General features: G+C 37.1%; 1 protein-coding gene across 1 annotated transcript in view; it reads right to left on the bottom strand.

The window, feature by feature from the left end:
- The window catches only part of CSMD1 (CUB and Sushi multiple domains 1), a 1,184,580-nt gene that overhangs the window by 246,616 nt on the left and 918,751 nt on the right, over nucleotides 1-19,213 (bottom strand). Inside the window, exon 22 of the mRNA XM_082756691.1 lies at nucleotides 7,199-7,368. Coding sequence (XP_082612817.1) covers nucleotides 7,199-7,368 — 170 coding nt within the window. The remainder of the gene's footprint in view (nucleotides 1-7,198; nucleotides 7,369-19,213) is intronic.

Raw genomic sequence — 19,213 nt, 5'->3', positions numbered from 1 at the left:
TCAAGCTGTGCTAGCAATATCAAAAAAAAAAAAAAGCCTTCAAACTCCTACCACTGTCCTGGGCCATAACTATAGATCTATCTCACTGATTGATTGCACTTTATTTATCAGAGCTGGAAATCTATTTTATAAAATAATTATTGTATAAAATGAAATAATAAAAAAAATCACATCATTTACTATGCAGAAAACACAGATATTTTACTTTGTTGCAGAGATTTACTAGTTTCAATGGGATGATGGACTTTTAATTGTAATTACTAGTAAATGCTATCTGAATTAAAATAAAATTGATTTTCACTTGTTTTTAAAAGACGAAAAAATACCATGAATAACTACAATTGTTCCTTAGACATCCTGCTCCAATGGTGTTCTACCTCATTGACTTTACAGATACTCTTGATGTGTGAGGATCAGCAAGTTAAATCATATTCTCTCTCAATATTAATCCAGATAAAAATGAAAATGCCATTTTATGAAATAAAAATAAGAGGAATCATGTGAAAGCAGCTGTGAAAAGGCAGGGACTATTTTTAACTGGTAACACTTGTCCTCCTGTTGCCAACATTATAGACATAACTCAGTACATCTCTATACTACTAACTGAAACTATCATTGAACAAGTAACAAGAATTGAATTCAGCTCAACCATTCATACTGATAACTTGTTTGAATTGTCCCTGGAAAAGTTTTGCTTCAAGCCAGGCTGCATTTTCCCTAACAGTTCTTGGTCACAGTTTGGCAATTAGCGTGGGCCAAGGTCTATTCCCAATAGGCAGCTTGTGTGCTGCCACTGTGTTCTGATGTATGGAGGAGATAAACCATGTGCGACTGCCTCCAGAGCCAGAAAACATTAATAACTGGTACAGACATTGCCACTATAGGGCACATGCTTAATTCATGTAGGAGAAACAATTTCAAATATAACTCACAATTACCAAGTACTGCTTTCTGTGCCATGGAGGAAACTCAAAGATATTTGGCCACATAGCTTCTGAAAGACATGAAATTATACCCTGGTTTTAGTGTTGCCTCTAACAAATTCATGGTGATTGAATGATAAAGATATCACCAAATGAAACCATTTTAAAGAATTAAAAAGTTTCAAGTAGTCACTGAAGCAGAAAGATGAAGAATCTGAAGTGTCAGTCAGAAAGAATGAGCTTTAAAATACTCAGCTGACCCAGACACTCAGCTTAGCTATTCACCTCAAAATGGTGCCTCCGTTTCTATTTCTTTTAGAAATATATATATATATTTTTTTTTTTAGAAGTCAGAAGTTCTGACCTCTTTCCCCCCAGTTCAAGTTCAAACTTTTTTACAGCTATAGGAAGCTTTGCCTATAACTTACAGTTATTACCCTTGCAATACATTGCAAGTACTCTCCTTGGAATCATTTATCTTGCCCCTTCCTCATGTACATAGCCTTATGTCAGAAACACTTTTGAAAATTATGTTATTCCCTATGCACTACTTAACTTCAATATTTAAATGACTCTTCAGTTCATACTTGTGCCAAGCAAACCTAGCTAAACACACACAGTTGAAGCTGTTTTTACATTTTAAAAGCATGTAGGAGACAGAGCACAACTCTGTGCCAGAGCAGGAGACAGGCACAACTTGATTGTCCACACAGTATTTATTGTTAGTACATCCTTGGCACTCATTTAATACAGGCCTACTACCACACTCACAAATCTTTTCTGAGAAAGTGATAGCCCAGGAGATGCATAGGCCAGGGACTGTTTCCAAGAGGAAGTTTAAGTGAACCACCTTGTTTTGTAAGATTAGAGACTTTAATGTTATGGATGTATTCAAACTGTAGAACTTGGCCTCGGGGGCAGTAGAGAACAATCGTGGCATTGTTTAGTGCACTAAGATAAATGAAGCCAGGACATTCAGGGATGCTCCATTTCACCTAAGTATTTGTGAGGAGCTGAGAGGTACATGCTTGCTCTGCTGCTAGGTTGAAAATATGCTGGTAAGAAGAGAGGACAGTGCCACTGTTACTCACGAAGTACAATCTCCCAGTAATGGCGCTAATGTACATGCATCTGCTGTGGGATGTAAAAACAGATACCTGAAGGAGAAACAAATGCTGGCAAGATTTTCTTAAAATCCAGTTTCTCTTTTTGATAATAAGAATAAATTACTTATAATTAAACTCTGCAATTTTCTGCATCTTCCTATATATGTTCCCCAATCTTTTTATTAAATCCTCATGGAATTCTTTGCCTTCTTACCTCAAACAAATAGTGATATTACATACTTTGTAAGACATTTGTGGAGTATTGACCTTGGCATTGCCAGGTTTGTTTCTCAGATGTTTCTTTTTCCCCTCATTACTCTTTCTCACACACTGCTGAGCAACATTTTTTATCTTTTCTCAAATACGTTTCCCAGAGGTGCCTCCATCTCAGTTGCATGGCCCAGCCGTGCCCTGTGGTGGGGCCATTGGAGCTGGCTGGAACCTGCTGTGTCCAGCACGGGGCAGCCCTGGCCTCTCCTCACAGAAGAGCTCTGCAGCCCCCCAGCTGCCAGTACTGTGCCACGGATGCAAAATGCAATAGTATATAAGCACTTATTTTCTTCAAAAGTAGAAAGATATTCAGGTGGGAAAATGTTCTGTGGTTCAGCACAAGGTTTATAAATATTCTGAAGACTCAGTGCATCCCTTGCAAGCTGCTTGAAAGGCAAAAGTCTTGGGGCTTTCTTCTGTGCAAGCACAAGATAATGTCTGGTGATTATACCATACTTTGCTCATATTTATGTACACAGAGGAAAGGAAGCAAACTTAAGAATTCTGCATCTCTGCCAATGCTTTGGGGTAGGTAAGCATTTGGAGAGTGTTATAATTTCCCAGTTGCTCAGACTGTAGATCTGGTCAGAGTACATTAAAATTTATTTCTGTCACACATGCCAAGATCTACCTCACAGACAAACCACAAAAGAAAAGGAAAGAGACTAGATGGTATGTATTTGCCTAAACCGTGCTATAAGCAAAACAAGTAACCACAGTAAAGATACAATTCTGAAGCATCTTAGGGAATTAAAATAGCATGTTAGCTGAGACTGAACTCATCCATGCTGAAAAATGAGGTGCTGTAGTCCATATGGTATCTCCCTTTTTCCTCACCCATATTAAAGAGACAGATTTCCTTGGGAAAAAAAAAAAAAAAAAAAAAATAAATAAATAAATAAAAGAAACTACTTCTTTACATAGTGAACTTTCAGGATTTATTGTCGCAGAACAGGTATGTACTATCAACTGATCTAAATGGCTAACAAAATTAAAAGACAACAGGTCCATAACAGATAACGAACAGAGCAAACAGTAAAATGCAGTCTAACTTAACCCAACAGCTGTGGATGCTGGGGAAACCTAAGGGGAACAGAGCACAGAAAGTGGTAAGGCTTGCTTATTTTACCCAAATAATACCTTCTATTACCATTACTAGAGAAGGAATACTGAGCTAGATGGACCACTTGGATAAACTCAACTAGGTTAAGTTTCTAAGATAACTGGCATTGTTTTGGAAAACAAAATTCTTGCTGGCTTCCTCTGCTAGGTTGCTAGAGTGTTCTCTGCTTTCAGCTAGCAGAATTTAAATAATCAAAGAATATCTCTTCTTAGTGATAATCAAACAGTCAGCATCATCTCCTGATGCATGACAAAAGCATTTCCTTCAGTCTTGAAGGACATCTTACAAAGAATAGCTAAAAAAATAAGAAACTGCATGGACAAATTTTCATAATCTGAACGCTAGTGATACCTTAGCCAGGCTGCCACTAATATAAACTAAGCAAGGACGAACCCCCAAACATTAACATTCAGTTGTATGCTCTATTTAACCTTCAGCACATTTTTAGTTAAGACTTTGGCCTGCTCCAATTGTCAGTCTTCCAGACAATGTCTGGGTAAGGTTTGGGAGCTTGCATAGATCGAGGACTGATTCCCATGGAAGTATATACAAGCACATCCTCGCATGGGAGTGGAGACAAAATAGACATTAGTTATATAAATGCAGGCTATGGAGAGGTTATTGGGGAAGACAGTTTAGTTGTGTAGATGGAGATTGTGCTGTGCTATTTGCTTCGTATTGAGAGAACAGGCCTTGCAGTTCAGACATAACCATAATTTTGCTGTTGCTTGCTTTGGATCCTCAGGAGTAATATGCTAACAGATTTACAAAAGAAGAAAGTATGTGACGGATTGCCCTGAACAGCTTTCTCTCCAGCAAATCTTTCTTACATCTCCAGGGAATAGCTCTAAGTATGCTTGACATAACTCATGAAAAGTTCTGAAGAATAATTGAGTTTCTTGAATTCTTGTTTAGGGTTTTCTAATCTTTTTTTTTTTTTTTTTTTTTTTTTTATTGCGGTTCAGGTAGTCTCTTAAATTGTTTATAAACAAAGCTTCTCAGAGACTTAAGTATAGTATCCAAGCAGTTCAGTGGTCAGTTAAGTTCTTCTGTGTCTGCCGCATCTATTCATGGTTTTGTGGGATCTGTGCTACCAAACCAGGGAACATGGGAGCAAAGGACAATACAGACCACATATTTTGCCCACTTACTCAATTTTCATTGATCTAAAATGACACCTACAAACTAAGATCATAGAATCATAGAATATTCTAAGTTGGAAGGGCTCCGCAAAGATTAAGTGCAACTCCCAGCTCCACTTAGGATCACCTAAAAATCAAACCATGTCTAAGAGCATTTTCCAAACACTTTTTGAACCTCAGCATGCTTGATGCCATGACCACCCTGGAAAGCCTGTCCCAGTGTCCAGCCACTCTCTCAGTGACAAATCTTTTCCTGATAGCCTGACCCTCCCCTGTCCCAGCTCCATGCCATTCCCTCAGGTCTTGTCGCTGTCCCCAGAGAGCAAAGCTCAGAGCTTGCCCATCCGCTCCCCTCGTGAGGGAGCTGCAGGCCGCCATGAGGCCTCCCCTCAGCCTGCTCTGCTCTGGGCTGAACAAACCAAAGGAGCTCAGCTGCTCATGGGTCTTGCCCTCTGGATCTTTACCATAGAACTTGCAGTGTTTCATACAGAATCACAGAATCACAGAATTTTCTAGGTTGGAAGAGACCTCAAGGTCATCGAGTCCAACCTCTGACCTAACGCTAACAGTCCCCACTAAACCATTTCCCTAAGCTCTACATCTAAACGTCTTTTAAAGACCTCCAGGGATGGTGACTCCACCACTTCCCTGGGCAGCCTGTTCCAGTGCCTCACAACCCTTTCAGTAAAGAAGTTCTTCCTAACATCTAACCTAAAACTCCCCTGGCTCAACTTAAGCCCATTCCCCCTCGTCCTGTCACCAGGCACGTGGGAGAACAGGCCAACCCCCACCTCGCTACAGCCTCCCTTGAGGTACCTATAGAGAGCGATAAGGTCGCCCCTGAGCCTCCTTTTCTCCAGGCTGAACAAGCCCAGCTGCCTCAGCCGCTCCTCGTAGGACTTGTTCTCCAGGCCCCTCACCAGCTTCGTTGCCCTTCTCTGCACCCGCTCAAGCACCTCGATGTCCTTCTTGTAGCGAGGGGCCCAAAACTGAACACAGTACTCAAGGTGCTGCCTCACCAGAGCTGAGTACAGGGGGACGATCACCTCCCTAGCCCTGCTGGTCACACCGTTCCTGATACAAGCCAAGATGCCGTTGGCCTTCTTGGCCACCTGAGCACACTGCTGGCTCATATTCAGCCGACTATCCACCATCACTCCCAGGTCCTTCTCTGCCTGGCAGCTCTCCAACCATTCCTCTCCCAGCCTGTAGCTCTGCTTGGGGTTATTGCGCCCCAGGTGCAGGACCCGGCACTTGGCCTTGTTGAACTTCATGCAGTTGACCTCAGCCCATCGGTGCAGCCTATCCAGATCCTCCTGCAGAGCTTTCCTACCCTCAAGCACATCGACACACGCACCTAACTTGGTGTCATACACAAGCATAAAGACCTTTATTATCAATGATTTGTGGGTAAAGATGGAGGAAGTGTTTTTCTTTTAACTGCAACATTCTAATACTGTTGGTGTTTTCTTTAAGTTTTGCTTAATTCATGTTTTGATCCAGTCTGTACTTGCTACAAAGAACAGTATAGTAACAAAGATATGAATGTTTGTATTAGGAAAGCCAGTACTTAAAGAGAAGCCCCTCCCCTGCCCCCTTTTTTTCCTTTGATTTTTAAATTCTCACACATTTACATAAGGAGACTCTTCTGATGGAATAATAGATAAAAGAATGGAAAACAAAAATTGCTCTATAATAGGGATATCTTTAAACTACTGTGGGAAGTGCACATTAAAATAGTACAATCAGGTTAGAAATACTGACAATTATTTCTAACATGCTAAATGGGTTGCTGTGATATCCCCAGATAGCAAGTTGCTAACTGAATTCAGAGTCCTCAGTGATTTGAAGTATCAATTAACTGAAAAATTAGAGACATAAACTTGAAAGAGTAATGTAATGTATGGGAATAAAACATGGCATTCATCTGAAGTGTTGAGCATATAAGAATGTAGCAGCCATTATTTAAAAAAAAGATTATGAACATACTGTAGAGAAGTACATGTTAAAATCTGTTCATATTTGTTTCAAACATTAGCTACAGAGTAAGAGTGAAAGAAAGAAAACCAACTTTAAGTACTGCTTTAGTCAATATTACAGAATCACAGAATGGTTGAGGTTGGAAGGGACCTATGTAGATCATGTGGCCCAACCCCCTGCTCAGGCAGGGACACCTAGAGAAATAAAATACACCTAGAGCAAAAACAATAACCCATATTACCTGGCATCTTTGTATTCCAATGAGAAAATTAATTAATTTGAAAGAAATGCCCACTCTGTGCAAGATAAATAAGAGAATAAAAATGTACCAATAATGTACCATCTGCAATTAAAAACTGTCCTTTTTTAAGCAATCCCAGCGCTTCACTTACAAATATTCTTGTGAACAGAAAATGATATCAACACTTTAGTTTTCAAAATTCAAGTTTACATTTTAGGTTTTCTTTTTACATTTACATCCACTGTAAACGGCCTAATATTTCTATAAATACAATTGAACTTTTAATGTCACCTATATTCAGACAGAATTTACATTCAGTGTGGGAAAGTGAAATGAAGATAAAGATATTTGGTATTAAATTCATGTAGTGTGAATGTTGAGCATGACATAAAGTGAAATAATTTTCTTTTTACCTTAACAATATCTCCCTCACGCAGCTGAAAACTCCTGGCTCTAAGATGGATCCCTTTTCCAGCCTCTGTTTCAATTTTATAGATACATTCATGGTTGTTGTCATAATTAGATGGAAAATTTGGAGACAACAATGTTCCTTCATTTCCAGAGACAGTTGCTCCACATTCAGCTAAAGGAGACAGACACGTTAAAAAAAAAAAAAAAAAAAAAAAAAAAAAAAAGGAAAGGAAAAAAAAAAAAAGAAAAAAGTGAATTATCCATTTCAAGAAAATGTAGGTTATTTTCAGTAATATTTAGTCTCTATGAAAACTCTAACTAACTTGCTATGACTATCTAGGAAAAGTACATTTCTGTTGGATTTCATCTATAGGACAAACATCTAAAAGCCCTACCAAAGTTGCTATTTCCAGCATTTCACTGTGTAAATATGCACTTAGGTGCTTTTATCTAGTTCCCTTTACCTCCATTTTATCCCTTGGTCTTCCCATCAGGCTAACCTGTAACACAGCTTGGCCAGATTCCATAAAAATTAGAGGTTCTGTTGAAATATATTTATTGTTGTAACATTTCAAATAAATGTAACATTGATTTCACCTACTCGCTTGCACAGCTTTTACAAGTACTAGAAAAAGCCGACAATAATCTGCTGAGATAAAGCAGTCTGGCAATAAATCAAAAGCAGTCACATTTTTTCCACCAGGTATGAAAACAAAACAAGAAAAAATGTAGAACAAACCAACAGTTATTGATATTTGTCAGCATCAAGCAGACAGCTCCCTTCCTTTCCAGGGAAAAACTAGGTGAGTCTTTTTCACAGCCACCTGTAGTAAGAACTGACAATTTCAGGAATAGAATTTTTTGTCATTACTTCCCAGTAAAGTAAAGAAATATGTAGGAAAAGTGGTGTGTTTCAGCCTGTGGGCTCAGTTTGAATTCTGAATAAAGACTAATAAAATTATTCCAAATGTGCAATGTGAATTTCAGCACGTAAATGAACACTGAAAGAGATAGAAAATAATATTGATATACTGTTCAAAAAAAAAAAAAAAAAAAAAAAGAATTTAAAATGCTTAAAAATGGCCTAAAAATGCCTTCTAAAACCTCCAGTCAATATATTAATATTGATTTATGTTTTTTTTGTTGTTGTTGTTGTTTTGTTTTTTTTTTCAGGCAGATTGGATTGACTAATATTTATGCTTCATTGTTCAATCTAAGGATAAAATATATTATGTAAAATCCAGATTTTGACCTAAATATCATTCAGACTTTATTCATAACAGGTTTGTGCCAAACTCTAACAATTAACATAAGAACAAATAAATGTACAATCATAAACCAATAGACACATTTTACAGATTTTTTTTTTTTTTTTTTTTTTTTTCCTGTAAACTTTAAGTAGACTCTTAGGGCTCATAGGACATTCAAGATATTCATTTTTGGAAGTGTGGATTTTACAATTTTAGAATTGTAAATTTCTTTTAGAAAAAAATACATTTTTTTTTCTTACAATCATTTTGAAAATACAGAGTAAAGATAGAGCAGAAAAATAAATCAGGAACACATTCGGGGTATAATGCATGTTTCATATTTATATATAAACTATCTAAAAATCCTACATTTAAATTTCAGAGGCCTTAACAAAGTTATGTGCTTTTGCTTTTGAAAAGGCCAAAAACAGTGAATTATTCTGTACTTCTTCCCTTCAATAAAACTGAAGAAAGAAAGGAAGGAAGAAGCAGAAGGAGAAGGAGAGGGAAACTGGAAGGAATGCATGAAATGGGGAAGGCGGGAAGGAAAGATTAAAGGAGAGAAGAAAGGAATTTAGGAAGGAAATAGTCACAGTCTTACTCAGAGTCTTCTTTCTGCTCTACATTTGGGATCTCCTTGGGCAAGGTGAAGAAGGAAATCAAAAAGGATCTGGCTCAGGATCCTTGATTTAACATGTAAATTAGAGATCAATTTATATTTTAAAGTAGAGCTATGTGTTCTCTTCCTTAGGTTACTTTGACCATGAGCTGCAGTATATTTGATAGGCAGAACACTGCAAGTTAGCCACTGCCACCAAACCTCAGATAGCTGAACTGTTCCTTTGTGGGCCAGTCTAAAGTCATTTTATATTGTTTAAATGTTGCAAAGAATATTAGAAGACTGACGAATGAACTAGATACTATGATACTTCTTTGGTAAAGGATCTCTCAAATATGGGATACTACTACATATGGTTATATATAAATATCTTTACACATTTGTGTGTGTGTGTGTGTGTGTGTGTACATGTGCATACATAACTCTTTTTGTAATTGACTTTTGGGAAGAAAGTCAAGTGCCTTATGCCCTAAGGACTTCAACCAAGTATTTTTATAACCATTCCTGCACACTGGAATCCAGAACTAAATGAGGGTTTAGAAACTCTGAACAGCATCCATGAATAATATGAAGCTCATGTCAACAGGAAAAAGGTACTCAGTCAAAAGGCATCTCTCCCCTTTTAGGCCCTAGTATTCTACTGAGCAATACAGGAAACTCCATGTGGGTTTTTTGTTTGTTTGTTTTGTTTTAAAATATCTACAATAGAGGGTACCATTAAAAAAAAAATCATACAGTAATTAACACATGCAGTCAGAATGTATGACACCAAAATTCAATTCACTTTTCTGCCTCTGGGAATCCAATATGCATCTCCTACACCTTCTAATTCAGACAAATTAATTAGAAAATGAGCAAATGTTGGCTAACATCTTTAGCATAATGGGTAGGGCATTAAACAGGGAAGAGGAATACTTCAAGGAAATTCATGCATTAAACAGTCAGGAAATAATATTTTGAAGTGACCCATTCACTATTGCCCTGTGACTACCAAACCAGTAGACTTGAAAAACATACTCATGTTCACTTCCATTTTCATTACTTCCAAAAAATCTTTAATTCTTTATGCAAAATGAAAAAAAAAAAAAAAAAAAGCCAGTCACTTCTGAAAGATTTAATGCAATGTTCTTTATCTAGCACATGTGCTTTATGAGTAAGTACTGGTTTTAGCAACTCCAGTTAAACAGAGAAATCTTATCAGATGATTCTGAAAGAGCTCTTTGCTTCTTCCCTGCAGAGGACTTTCACTGTCTATCACAACACTATTTTACTTCAACACTTTACGGATTCCTTTTGCCCACTCCCTGGGAGAATGATCTGCTTCCCCAGCCCATACAAATGAAATAGAAAAGACTTCTTATATTACCTACGTATGAAAAAAAAAACATTTCTGCTTGTATATTTGTTTATTAAGCACTGAATTGCTGTGCTCTATATAGATAGTATTTTCAGGACTAGGTCCTCCAGCTGTATCCTTTAAAAAAAAAAAAAAAAAAAAACACAACATATTTCATACTGCTCTTTGTGAGATTATATGATGTGTTAAACTAGTATAATGGTGTGTATATGAGTACAATTTAATAAATATCTGCATACGATAAACTTCAAAAAATTCTGTAACACAGATGTAGCACACACACAGAGAATCATCTAGGTTGGAAGAGACCTCCAAGATCACCGAGTCTAACCTCTGACCTAACACCAACAAATCCTCCACTAAACCATATCACTAAGCTCCACATCTAAACATCTTTTCAAGACCTCCAGGGATGGTGACTGAACCACTTCCCTGGGCAGCTCATTCCAATGCCTAACAGCCTTCTCAGTAAAAAAGCTCTTCCTAACATCCAACCTAAAAATCCTCTGGCGCAACTTTAGCCCATTCCCCCTCGTCCTGTCACCAGGCACATGGGAGAACAGACCAACCCCCACCTCACTACAGCCTCCTTTAAGGTACCTATAGAGAGTGATAAGGTCATCCCTGAGCCTCCTTTTCTCCAGGCTGAACAAACCCAGCTCCCTCAGCTACTCCTCGTAGGACTTGTTCTCCAGACCCCTCACCAGCTTTGTTGCCCTTCTCTGGACTCTTTCAAGCACCTCCATGTAGTGAAGGGCCCAAAACTGAACACAGTACTCAAGGTGCTGCCTCACCAGAGCTGAGTACAGGGGGGCAATCACTTCCGTAGACCTGCTGGCCACACTGCTTCTTATCCAAGCCAAGATGCTGTTGGCCTTCTTGGCCACCTGAGCACACTGCTGGCTCATATTCAGCCGACTATCAACCATCACTCCCAGGTCCTTCTCTGCCAGGCAGCTTTCTAACCACTCATCTCCCAGCCTGTAGCAGTGCTTGGGGTAAAATACTTGATTTTATTTCTACAGGAAACAAAAAGAGAAGGTCATATCCATGATGGACACACAACCAGTACAGCTCCTTGCAGAAGACTTAATCACAGAGACCAGAGCGAGGAGAGGAAAAAAAAAATAATAATAATAATTAAAAAAATAAAAAAAAACACTAATCTCCTGAATAGCAATCATGTGCTTAGTTTTGCATATTGTATAAGACAGTAAAAGTTAAAACAACCTGATTAAAAATCAATAAGACCAAGGGGAAGTGAGAAGCTTATGGTGATGATGTTTTACACAGCTGGGAAAACCAACATTCTCCACGTTAAGGGAAGCTTCATTTTCTTATTCCTATCTTTCCCTTTATTCCACAAATCCCACTGAAAGTGAATGTATTTAAAACAATTTTTACCACTTGCATTAGCTTGCTGGTATTAAACTTTCTCAGTAAGTTTTCCCAGTAAGTTTTCCCAGTTTTCATAGCACTTAATTTCATTAAGACCAGCCATAACCTTGCCTGATCTTTATCTGCAGGAACATTCTCTGAAAAAGGTAAACAATGAACCTAAAGGCCACCAAAAGAAAAACATGGGCAGCCAGCCTTAAGCAATCCTTTTACAAGACTGTTCAGATTCAAAAGGAGATTATGGTTAACATTGCTAACAGCAGCTATAAATCTAAGAGAATTGACAGAGATGTCTTCATCTACCATGAGTGTAAAGAAAGCGTGAATAAAAGTTTGAGCTAATTCCACTTGAAATAGTTTCAGTTACATACTTGGTCATATTGCCCTTTCAATATTCAAAGCTGAAGCAGAAGGCATGGGAATCATTGCTTCTAAAAACAGCACAGTTCTCTGTGCTGTGCTTCGCACACTGTTGAGCTAAGCCAGACAAACAAAAACAACACAGCTGCTGCTCATCTTGCTTGACTTCTACTTTTTTTTTTTTTTTTTTTTTTTTTTTTTTTTTCTTTACCCTGCCCCTTTCCCAGGTGATTGTTTGGGTGCCAGGTGGGCCTAATGGTATATAAGCTGCAGGTGTCCCACCAGAGAGCTCTTTCTACCTGAGTGGCACTTTGGAGGTGTTTTGTTTTTCCTTCAGCTTTTCTTTCAGCCCCTTGCAGGCTTCTTTAAGTGGGTCAGAGCATATGGGCTGAGGTGTTTCTAAGTTGAGAGAGATAAGCATGCCTTTTGAGGTAACAACTAGTAGGATCTTTCAGAATAAAGCAAACTATTTAGTAGTAGGTACCCTTACTGCATGCAGCTCTTCTTCAGGTGAGTAATGTTTAGAACATACTTACGGATAGGAAGATCCATAAGATCCAAACATTACTTTGTATGTTTGCTTTGTGGTTCTAGGTCTCTTCTGATTTTTTCAGTTTCACAGAATTATGGGATTTACTGTGAATGTGACCTTATGTCTTTATGTGTGTGTCAAATATTATTGAAGTTCTAACCTTGGTGTTAGAGTGATGGAGCAGGGTTTAGGGCAAATGTATCATCTGAATTCCCTGTGCCAGTAAGTATCTGAAAGCAGCAGGAGTAGGCATGTAAGGTGTAGTCTTTTTCAGGGCTAGGGACAGTTTCTTATATTTCTGGAGCTTTTTCTGCTGTTTTGTTGGCTGTAAACATGTACACGTTTCTTTCTTACTATTCTTTTTTTCTAGTAATCTTTTTTTTTTAATGTTAACTGTTTACATTTTTTATTATTAATGTGGTCAGTGGCACCTAAATCTTCAGATTAAACAGAAAAGACCTATTTGTTACTTTAACCTGAAATCTACCTCCATTTTCTTATGTATTATAAATATGTTTTGTGGAAAAAGCCAAAAAACTCATGAGATTTCTCAGAAGTCTGTTTTAAGCAAAAATAGATAAATAAAGGAAACTGTAAGAGTTATATGGAAAGAAATGGGGGGAAAAAAAACTTCCATTCAAAAGTATAGGAGAGATCTCTTGAGCTAGAAAAGACATAGGGGGGTTGTCATAACTCATAACTCTTGGACAATTCTTTTGAGGTTGAGGGAGGAAAAAAAAGTACATTCTTGCAGAAGTAACATAAAATAGCACCTACTGTGCTCTGACAGGGTTCATAAAATTAAGAGATCTGTTTTTATATTGAAGGGGTCTGTTTAATTGAGAATAGGCTATAAATAAAAAGTGAAGATTTAAATATTAAACATTATTTAATCTGGATAAGAATTGTGTTAACTCACATTAACTATCACAGCTAATCTAGTTCCCTAATTTGAGAACTATAAAAGAAACATTCAGATAGAAAGGAAGGAAGATTACCATTATAAAACACTAAACATCAAGCATCTATTTTTTAAGTACAGGAGATATTTTTCTGATGTCTTCAGTGAGTAGCTGTGTGTTCTTAGCTGAGGATGAAGAGCAAGAGTTAATGACCTTCTTTAAGGATATGCCATTATTTATTCACTAAAATTGTGTTTGATTTGAATTGTTATGCACACTAATTTCAAGTAGCTAATTTAAATAAAAATGTGCTCACAGTGCTACAGGTGTTTGTGCTTTTGTATCTAAAAGAAGAATAGATTCTCTAAAATCCAGACTTCCAAACTTTCTACATAGCTTGGTTACTAGTTGGGTAAAAAGTTATTGTCATCACATCTAAATGGCTTGTTACATCGCTAAAACTAGCATATACCAAAACAAAACTTGCTCTGCATATATAAGTTACTGGTTCCAATTCAGATTTTTCACTTTTCAAATCTGCCAAACCATAAACATCTGCCAAATGGCAGCATGTAAAAGCCAAGACCACTTAAACTTTTAAGAAAAATTCAATATAGCATTGAATCTCTTTTTCAGGATGTGACAACCAGATAAAAGCAGATTAACCTTCTTCATTACTATAACTTTTGGACCTTCAGTGTTTTTTAAAGTTAATTTTATGTATTAATTATGAAATCCAAAATACCTTAGTATCCTGTAGGTATACTATTAATCAGTGTATACTACCTATAACTATAGGCAAAAGGTTTTAAAGGAGAAACCATATACCTTATTTTCACTGTTTTCTGAGTAGTCTATTATAACCTTGTTGAGAACTGCAGCAGACTGGAAAAAGCTACCTTATTAAGCTGTTCTTTTATTCTCTTGCAGTGAGAGCAATCTGCCTGGAATAGACACTTGACCCCATTCTTTGTTCTTTTGCTTAATAAACTCACTTAAATTCCATTTACATAAGAAACTTTTTTCTTTTATTGTCTGTCTTGAAGTAGGATAAAAGGAAACTGTAGAAAGTAGTTTTTTTTTTGAAAATCATTGAACACTTCCTGAGTATGAACATGGACTTTATAAAACAAACAAAATTCAGGGACTCTTTACATGCTTTGAAATACAGTTCATGTAAAAATGTAACAACTTTATTTAATGGAAAAGTTAACTTCATTATTCTTCCACACATCTTGCTAAAAGGTTTGACAGGATTTTAAACAGATCTTCAATGCAGAGATCAAATAAAAGTAGTATAATGTAGGTTTAAAGTATTTTCTGCTCTTCTACTGAGTGCAGAATATCTTTGTATTTACAAAATGGTGCAGCAGTCCATAAAATACGAGAACAAGTTGAGCTCAGACAGTTGATGCTTCTTTGCATTTCTATAGGACAATATTGTTACCCAGTAGGATGATCATCCAACATTATCACAAGGGCAAAGGGATCGTGGATGAAGTGGAACCTGCCATTATATGATCTATCTTCATATAAAAGCAAGAACTTAGGTTTTCTCCACAGGCATTGCCTGATAGATCTCTAAAGCTCATAGCTGTGCATATGACTTAGATATAGACACAATATGACTGCACTCAAGCACAGTTTCGTGTACAAACTCAGGTGCAGTGCAGGGAGATGCAGCTTCTGATTAACTAGAATGCCACATCCAGCCAAGGTGCACATGAAATTTGCATGGCACCTTTGCTGCACAGTGACCTAACTTCTGTAATACCTTTCATTTCCAGTTCTTCAGCCACTCTTTCACCTGTAAGCCCTGTGCAGGACACCTATGTGCTGCTCTTGCTTTCACCTAGCACTGGTGAATTCTGAATCACTTTTATTGCGGGGTTTCTCCTGAAAAGTGGCTCCTATGGACATTTAAACCATATTGTTCTTACCCCACTTCTCACTCATTTGTCCTGTTGCTTTTAGCTTGTTTGTATCACTCCCAGCCTGGTGGCTTTTAGCTTGTAAGTTCATATTGGAATAAAGCCTAGTAAATATGAGCAGATAGTGTTTTTGTTTGTTTTTAAGATGCAATTGACATTGCATAATGATATACACACGAAGCTTAACTACTAATCAGTTTGGAATGCACATGCTATTCATTGTAACAGCTTCCACTACCTTATTCAGGGCTAATAGCATCATAAACTACCTACAGAGCTTGAGTGGGTCTTCAAGAGACATAGAAGTGTATTACTGAGAAAGCAAGAAAATGTTGGCTTCTTCATCATTACTATAATCATCATTTCTGCCACACTCTATTGGAGAAGTATTAGTGTGGTGACTGCCCTTCCTTTTCCCAGCTGCTGCCTAAGGGCCGACTTTCCTTTTTCTTTCTCCTTTCTCTATCCTTTTTTTTTTTTTTTTCTCCTCCCTGAAGATAGATTTCAAATCAAGGTAGATCATCAGCTATGGCCCTCATGTCACTCCTAAAACATTATAAAAAAGCTAGTAAGCTTTACTATGTTGTGTGACATAGAAATCATAGAATCATACAATCATTTAGGTTGGAAAAGACCTCTAGGATCAAGTCCAACCCTTAACCTAGCACTGCCTAGTCTACCACTAAACCATGTCCCTGAGCACCACATCTGTGTGTCTTAAATGCCTCTAGAGATGGTGACTCAACTACTTCCCTGGGCAGCCTGTTCCAATGCTTCCCAACCTTTTCAGTAAAGATTTTTTTTCTAATATCTGATATAAATTTCCCCTGGTGTAACTTGAGGCCGTTTCCTTTTGTCCCATCACTTGATGCTTGGGAAAAAAAAATGATCCCCGCCTCGCTACAACCACTTTTGAGGTTGTTGTAGAGAGTGATAAGGTCTTCCCTGAGCCTCATTTTCTGTAGGTTAAATAACTCCAGCTCCCTCAGCCACTTCTCATAAGATCCGTTCCCTAGACACCCTTCATCATCTTGGTTGCCCTCCTCTGGACATGCTCCAGCATGTCCCTATAAATTTAACAACTTACATTTATGTAACCTATAAATTTAACAATTGAAGTATGACAGCAGTTAAATACAGATTTCCTAAATACAGTGGATCTTGGATACATGCAGAACCTTAATATAATCTAAAGATTTATATATTCAAATACTAATGCTGTAAAATTTTCTGCTCATGAACATCCAAACATAACTTAAATGAGGGCTCTCTTTGCCTAAACACTAGCTAAAAATCAATAGCAGTTTTCAGACTTAGTTTGACTTCTCAAAGGTGAACTAAAATTCAAATTTTATGCTACAGAAAATTTAAAGAAAATAATGTACACCAGATCTCAAGGGTCTCAAAGAAATCCCCATTACTATCCAGGCTAACAAGGTTCCCACTTATGCTTCAGTCTCCATGGAAATTAAATCAATGCTACAACATGACAAAGTATCTTAATTATAATTGCTGATTTTGCAATTAATACTAACTAAACTGTTAAAAATAAACAACTTCTTAAGGTGTCAGCAATTTATTTTAGCACCCTATAATTAATTATTCCTGTATTATTTACTATAACAACTGAACATGATAAATTAATGTGATATTAATGTGAATATCAGTGAACAATACCTCAGTGAGTATTTTACTCAAAGTATAATGCACCATTAAAAATCAAGTGCCATGCAAAATTTAATAAAGGAGCAACACCACTTAAGTATGAAATGGAAATATTAGTAGCTGTTGTTTTCAGCTTAATTGTTGAAGTTTGTCACAGCTTGTTTCAGGAATACTCTATACAATTGAAATGGTTAATGGGGGACAGGGAAGCAATGCAAGTTAAAAAGGGAGAGGAGAGAAGAGGAAACAATAACAACCAAAAAAAGAAAAATAAACAAAAAAACCCATAACCTCTTAAAACCAAGTTTATTAATATGTCATGCTTAAACTCTATGCAGTGCCTACCATGAAAGCCTACTTTGAATTGAACAAACCACTGTACAGATAATATTTTCATGATATATCCTACGTAAAATTTATCACCATTTCTTAGGGAGACGGTGAACAGAGAAAACCAGGCAAGTAGACAAAAGCAGCATGTAAATCAAGTAACAGAATGGAAATTAATGTTAAGACAATCTAGGAAAGGGGAGTTGAAGGACTAAGTCAATGTTTCCTAACCATTATCATGCGATGACCTAATGCCTAAAATCTAGAAGAGGTGACTAATGTGATAAGTTATTTGTCTTATTTATCTTCTTTATGAGCAGCAGAAACCAACCATCTCTTATAATAAGGGTAGCTTTTCAGCCACAATGCTGAGTAGAGAGGCTAGGTCATTCACATCACTGAAGGTACAAAAAAGCAGGTACAAAAAAATATGTATTTTTGCTACTGCTTCAATTTTGCAATTAAAGTTGCAGACAGAATACGGGACAAACTGAATTTATTATTTTTTACCTAAACTTGTTTTAGATCAAACCTCTATCTTCCGCAATCTCATAAACATTGCATTATATTCCTCAAAACAAATCAAGCAGGGTGAACTAGAAATTTCTGAGATGTCTTTTGTAAAAAGAGGAAGTTCCTACACTCAGGCACTGTACCTGCCACTGTAAAGGTCTCTACAGCCATCCACTGCCTTCAATAATCAGTGGATAGGAGATCTTTGGAGAGTAGGAAGGAAAGAATGAAATGTCTCACCTTTTTCAGAATTTCATGACACACCAAAAGAGAATACCAAAACTCAAAGGCTCATTCCTTACCTGTCAGAGGATCACTGTAAATAATAAAGTCACATTTCAAAAAGTACTTAGGAGATGGTTTAAGTGTACATCAGATTAACGGATTCAAAACTATTCACCAGCCATCTATCTCTGGAAATGTGTATGCTCACTGGGTATCTATTGTTTAATGTCACATTTCTGCTTTGGCTTATATCCTATCCCCCTGCCAAGTCTGAGAAGATACTTGCCACTGATATTCAAGAAGGGAAGCTGAGCATCATCTAACTTTCTCTCGGTGCTGACAAAGCTTTGCCAGTGTGCAGAAGAAAATATAAAATTCATGAGATCCAGGGAAAGAATTCTGTACTGCAGCATGACAGTGAAATCTATGGATGATGACACTGAGCTGGAAGAATGTATTTTCTAGGGGGGGAGTTGTGGGGGAGAGATAACGGAGTATTTTCTGGATTCTAGATCTACTTCTAGTGTTATTGGTTCATTGAATTGCTATATTCAACTAAAAAATGAAATCACTTACAGAAATGTTTTCTATGAGTCTTCCAATTCCTTTTTTTAACAATAGAGCAACTTTAAAGTACAGTATGTTAGAAAGCTCCTGACTAATTTGACTTAAAGCAAACTGAAAAGTAAGAAAAGTATGATTAAAAGCATAGTCCTGGTTTTCTAGATGAGATGTAGGAAATCTGCCTTAGTAACATATTTCCCAGACAACTTGTGTGGTTCCTGTTTAAAAAATTGATTGAAGACAGCAGTCAAAAACCTGATTGCTATGGTCTCCCCTTGGCAGACTTTAGCCTTGGAATCAACAGATTTAGGAGACATTCCACCTCATTTCGGGACCCCAGTATTCACCAATTTCCTGAGGTTGGCATATTA

Source organism: Aythya marila, assembly GCF_965140915.1.
Source record: "Aythya marila genome assembly, chromosome: 3".
Taxonomy (NCBI): domain Eukaryota; kingdom Metazoa; phylum Chordata; class Aves; order Anseriformes; family Anatidae; genus Aythya; species Aythya marila.
The sequence above is the reverse complement of the archived record's forward strand: the minus strand, read 5'-3'. Positions and strand labels throughout refer to the sequence as shown.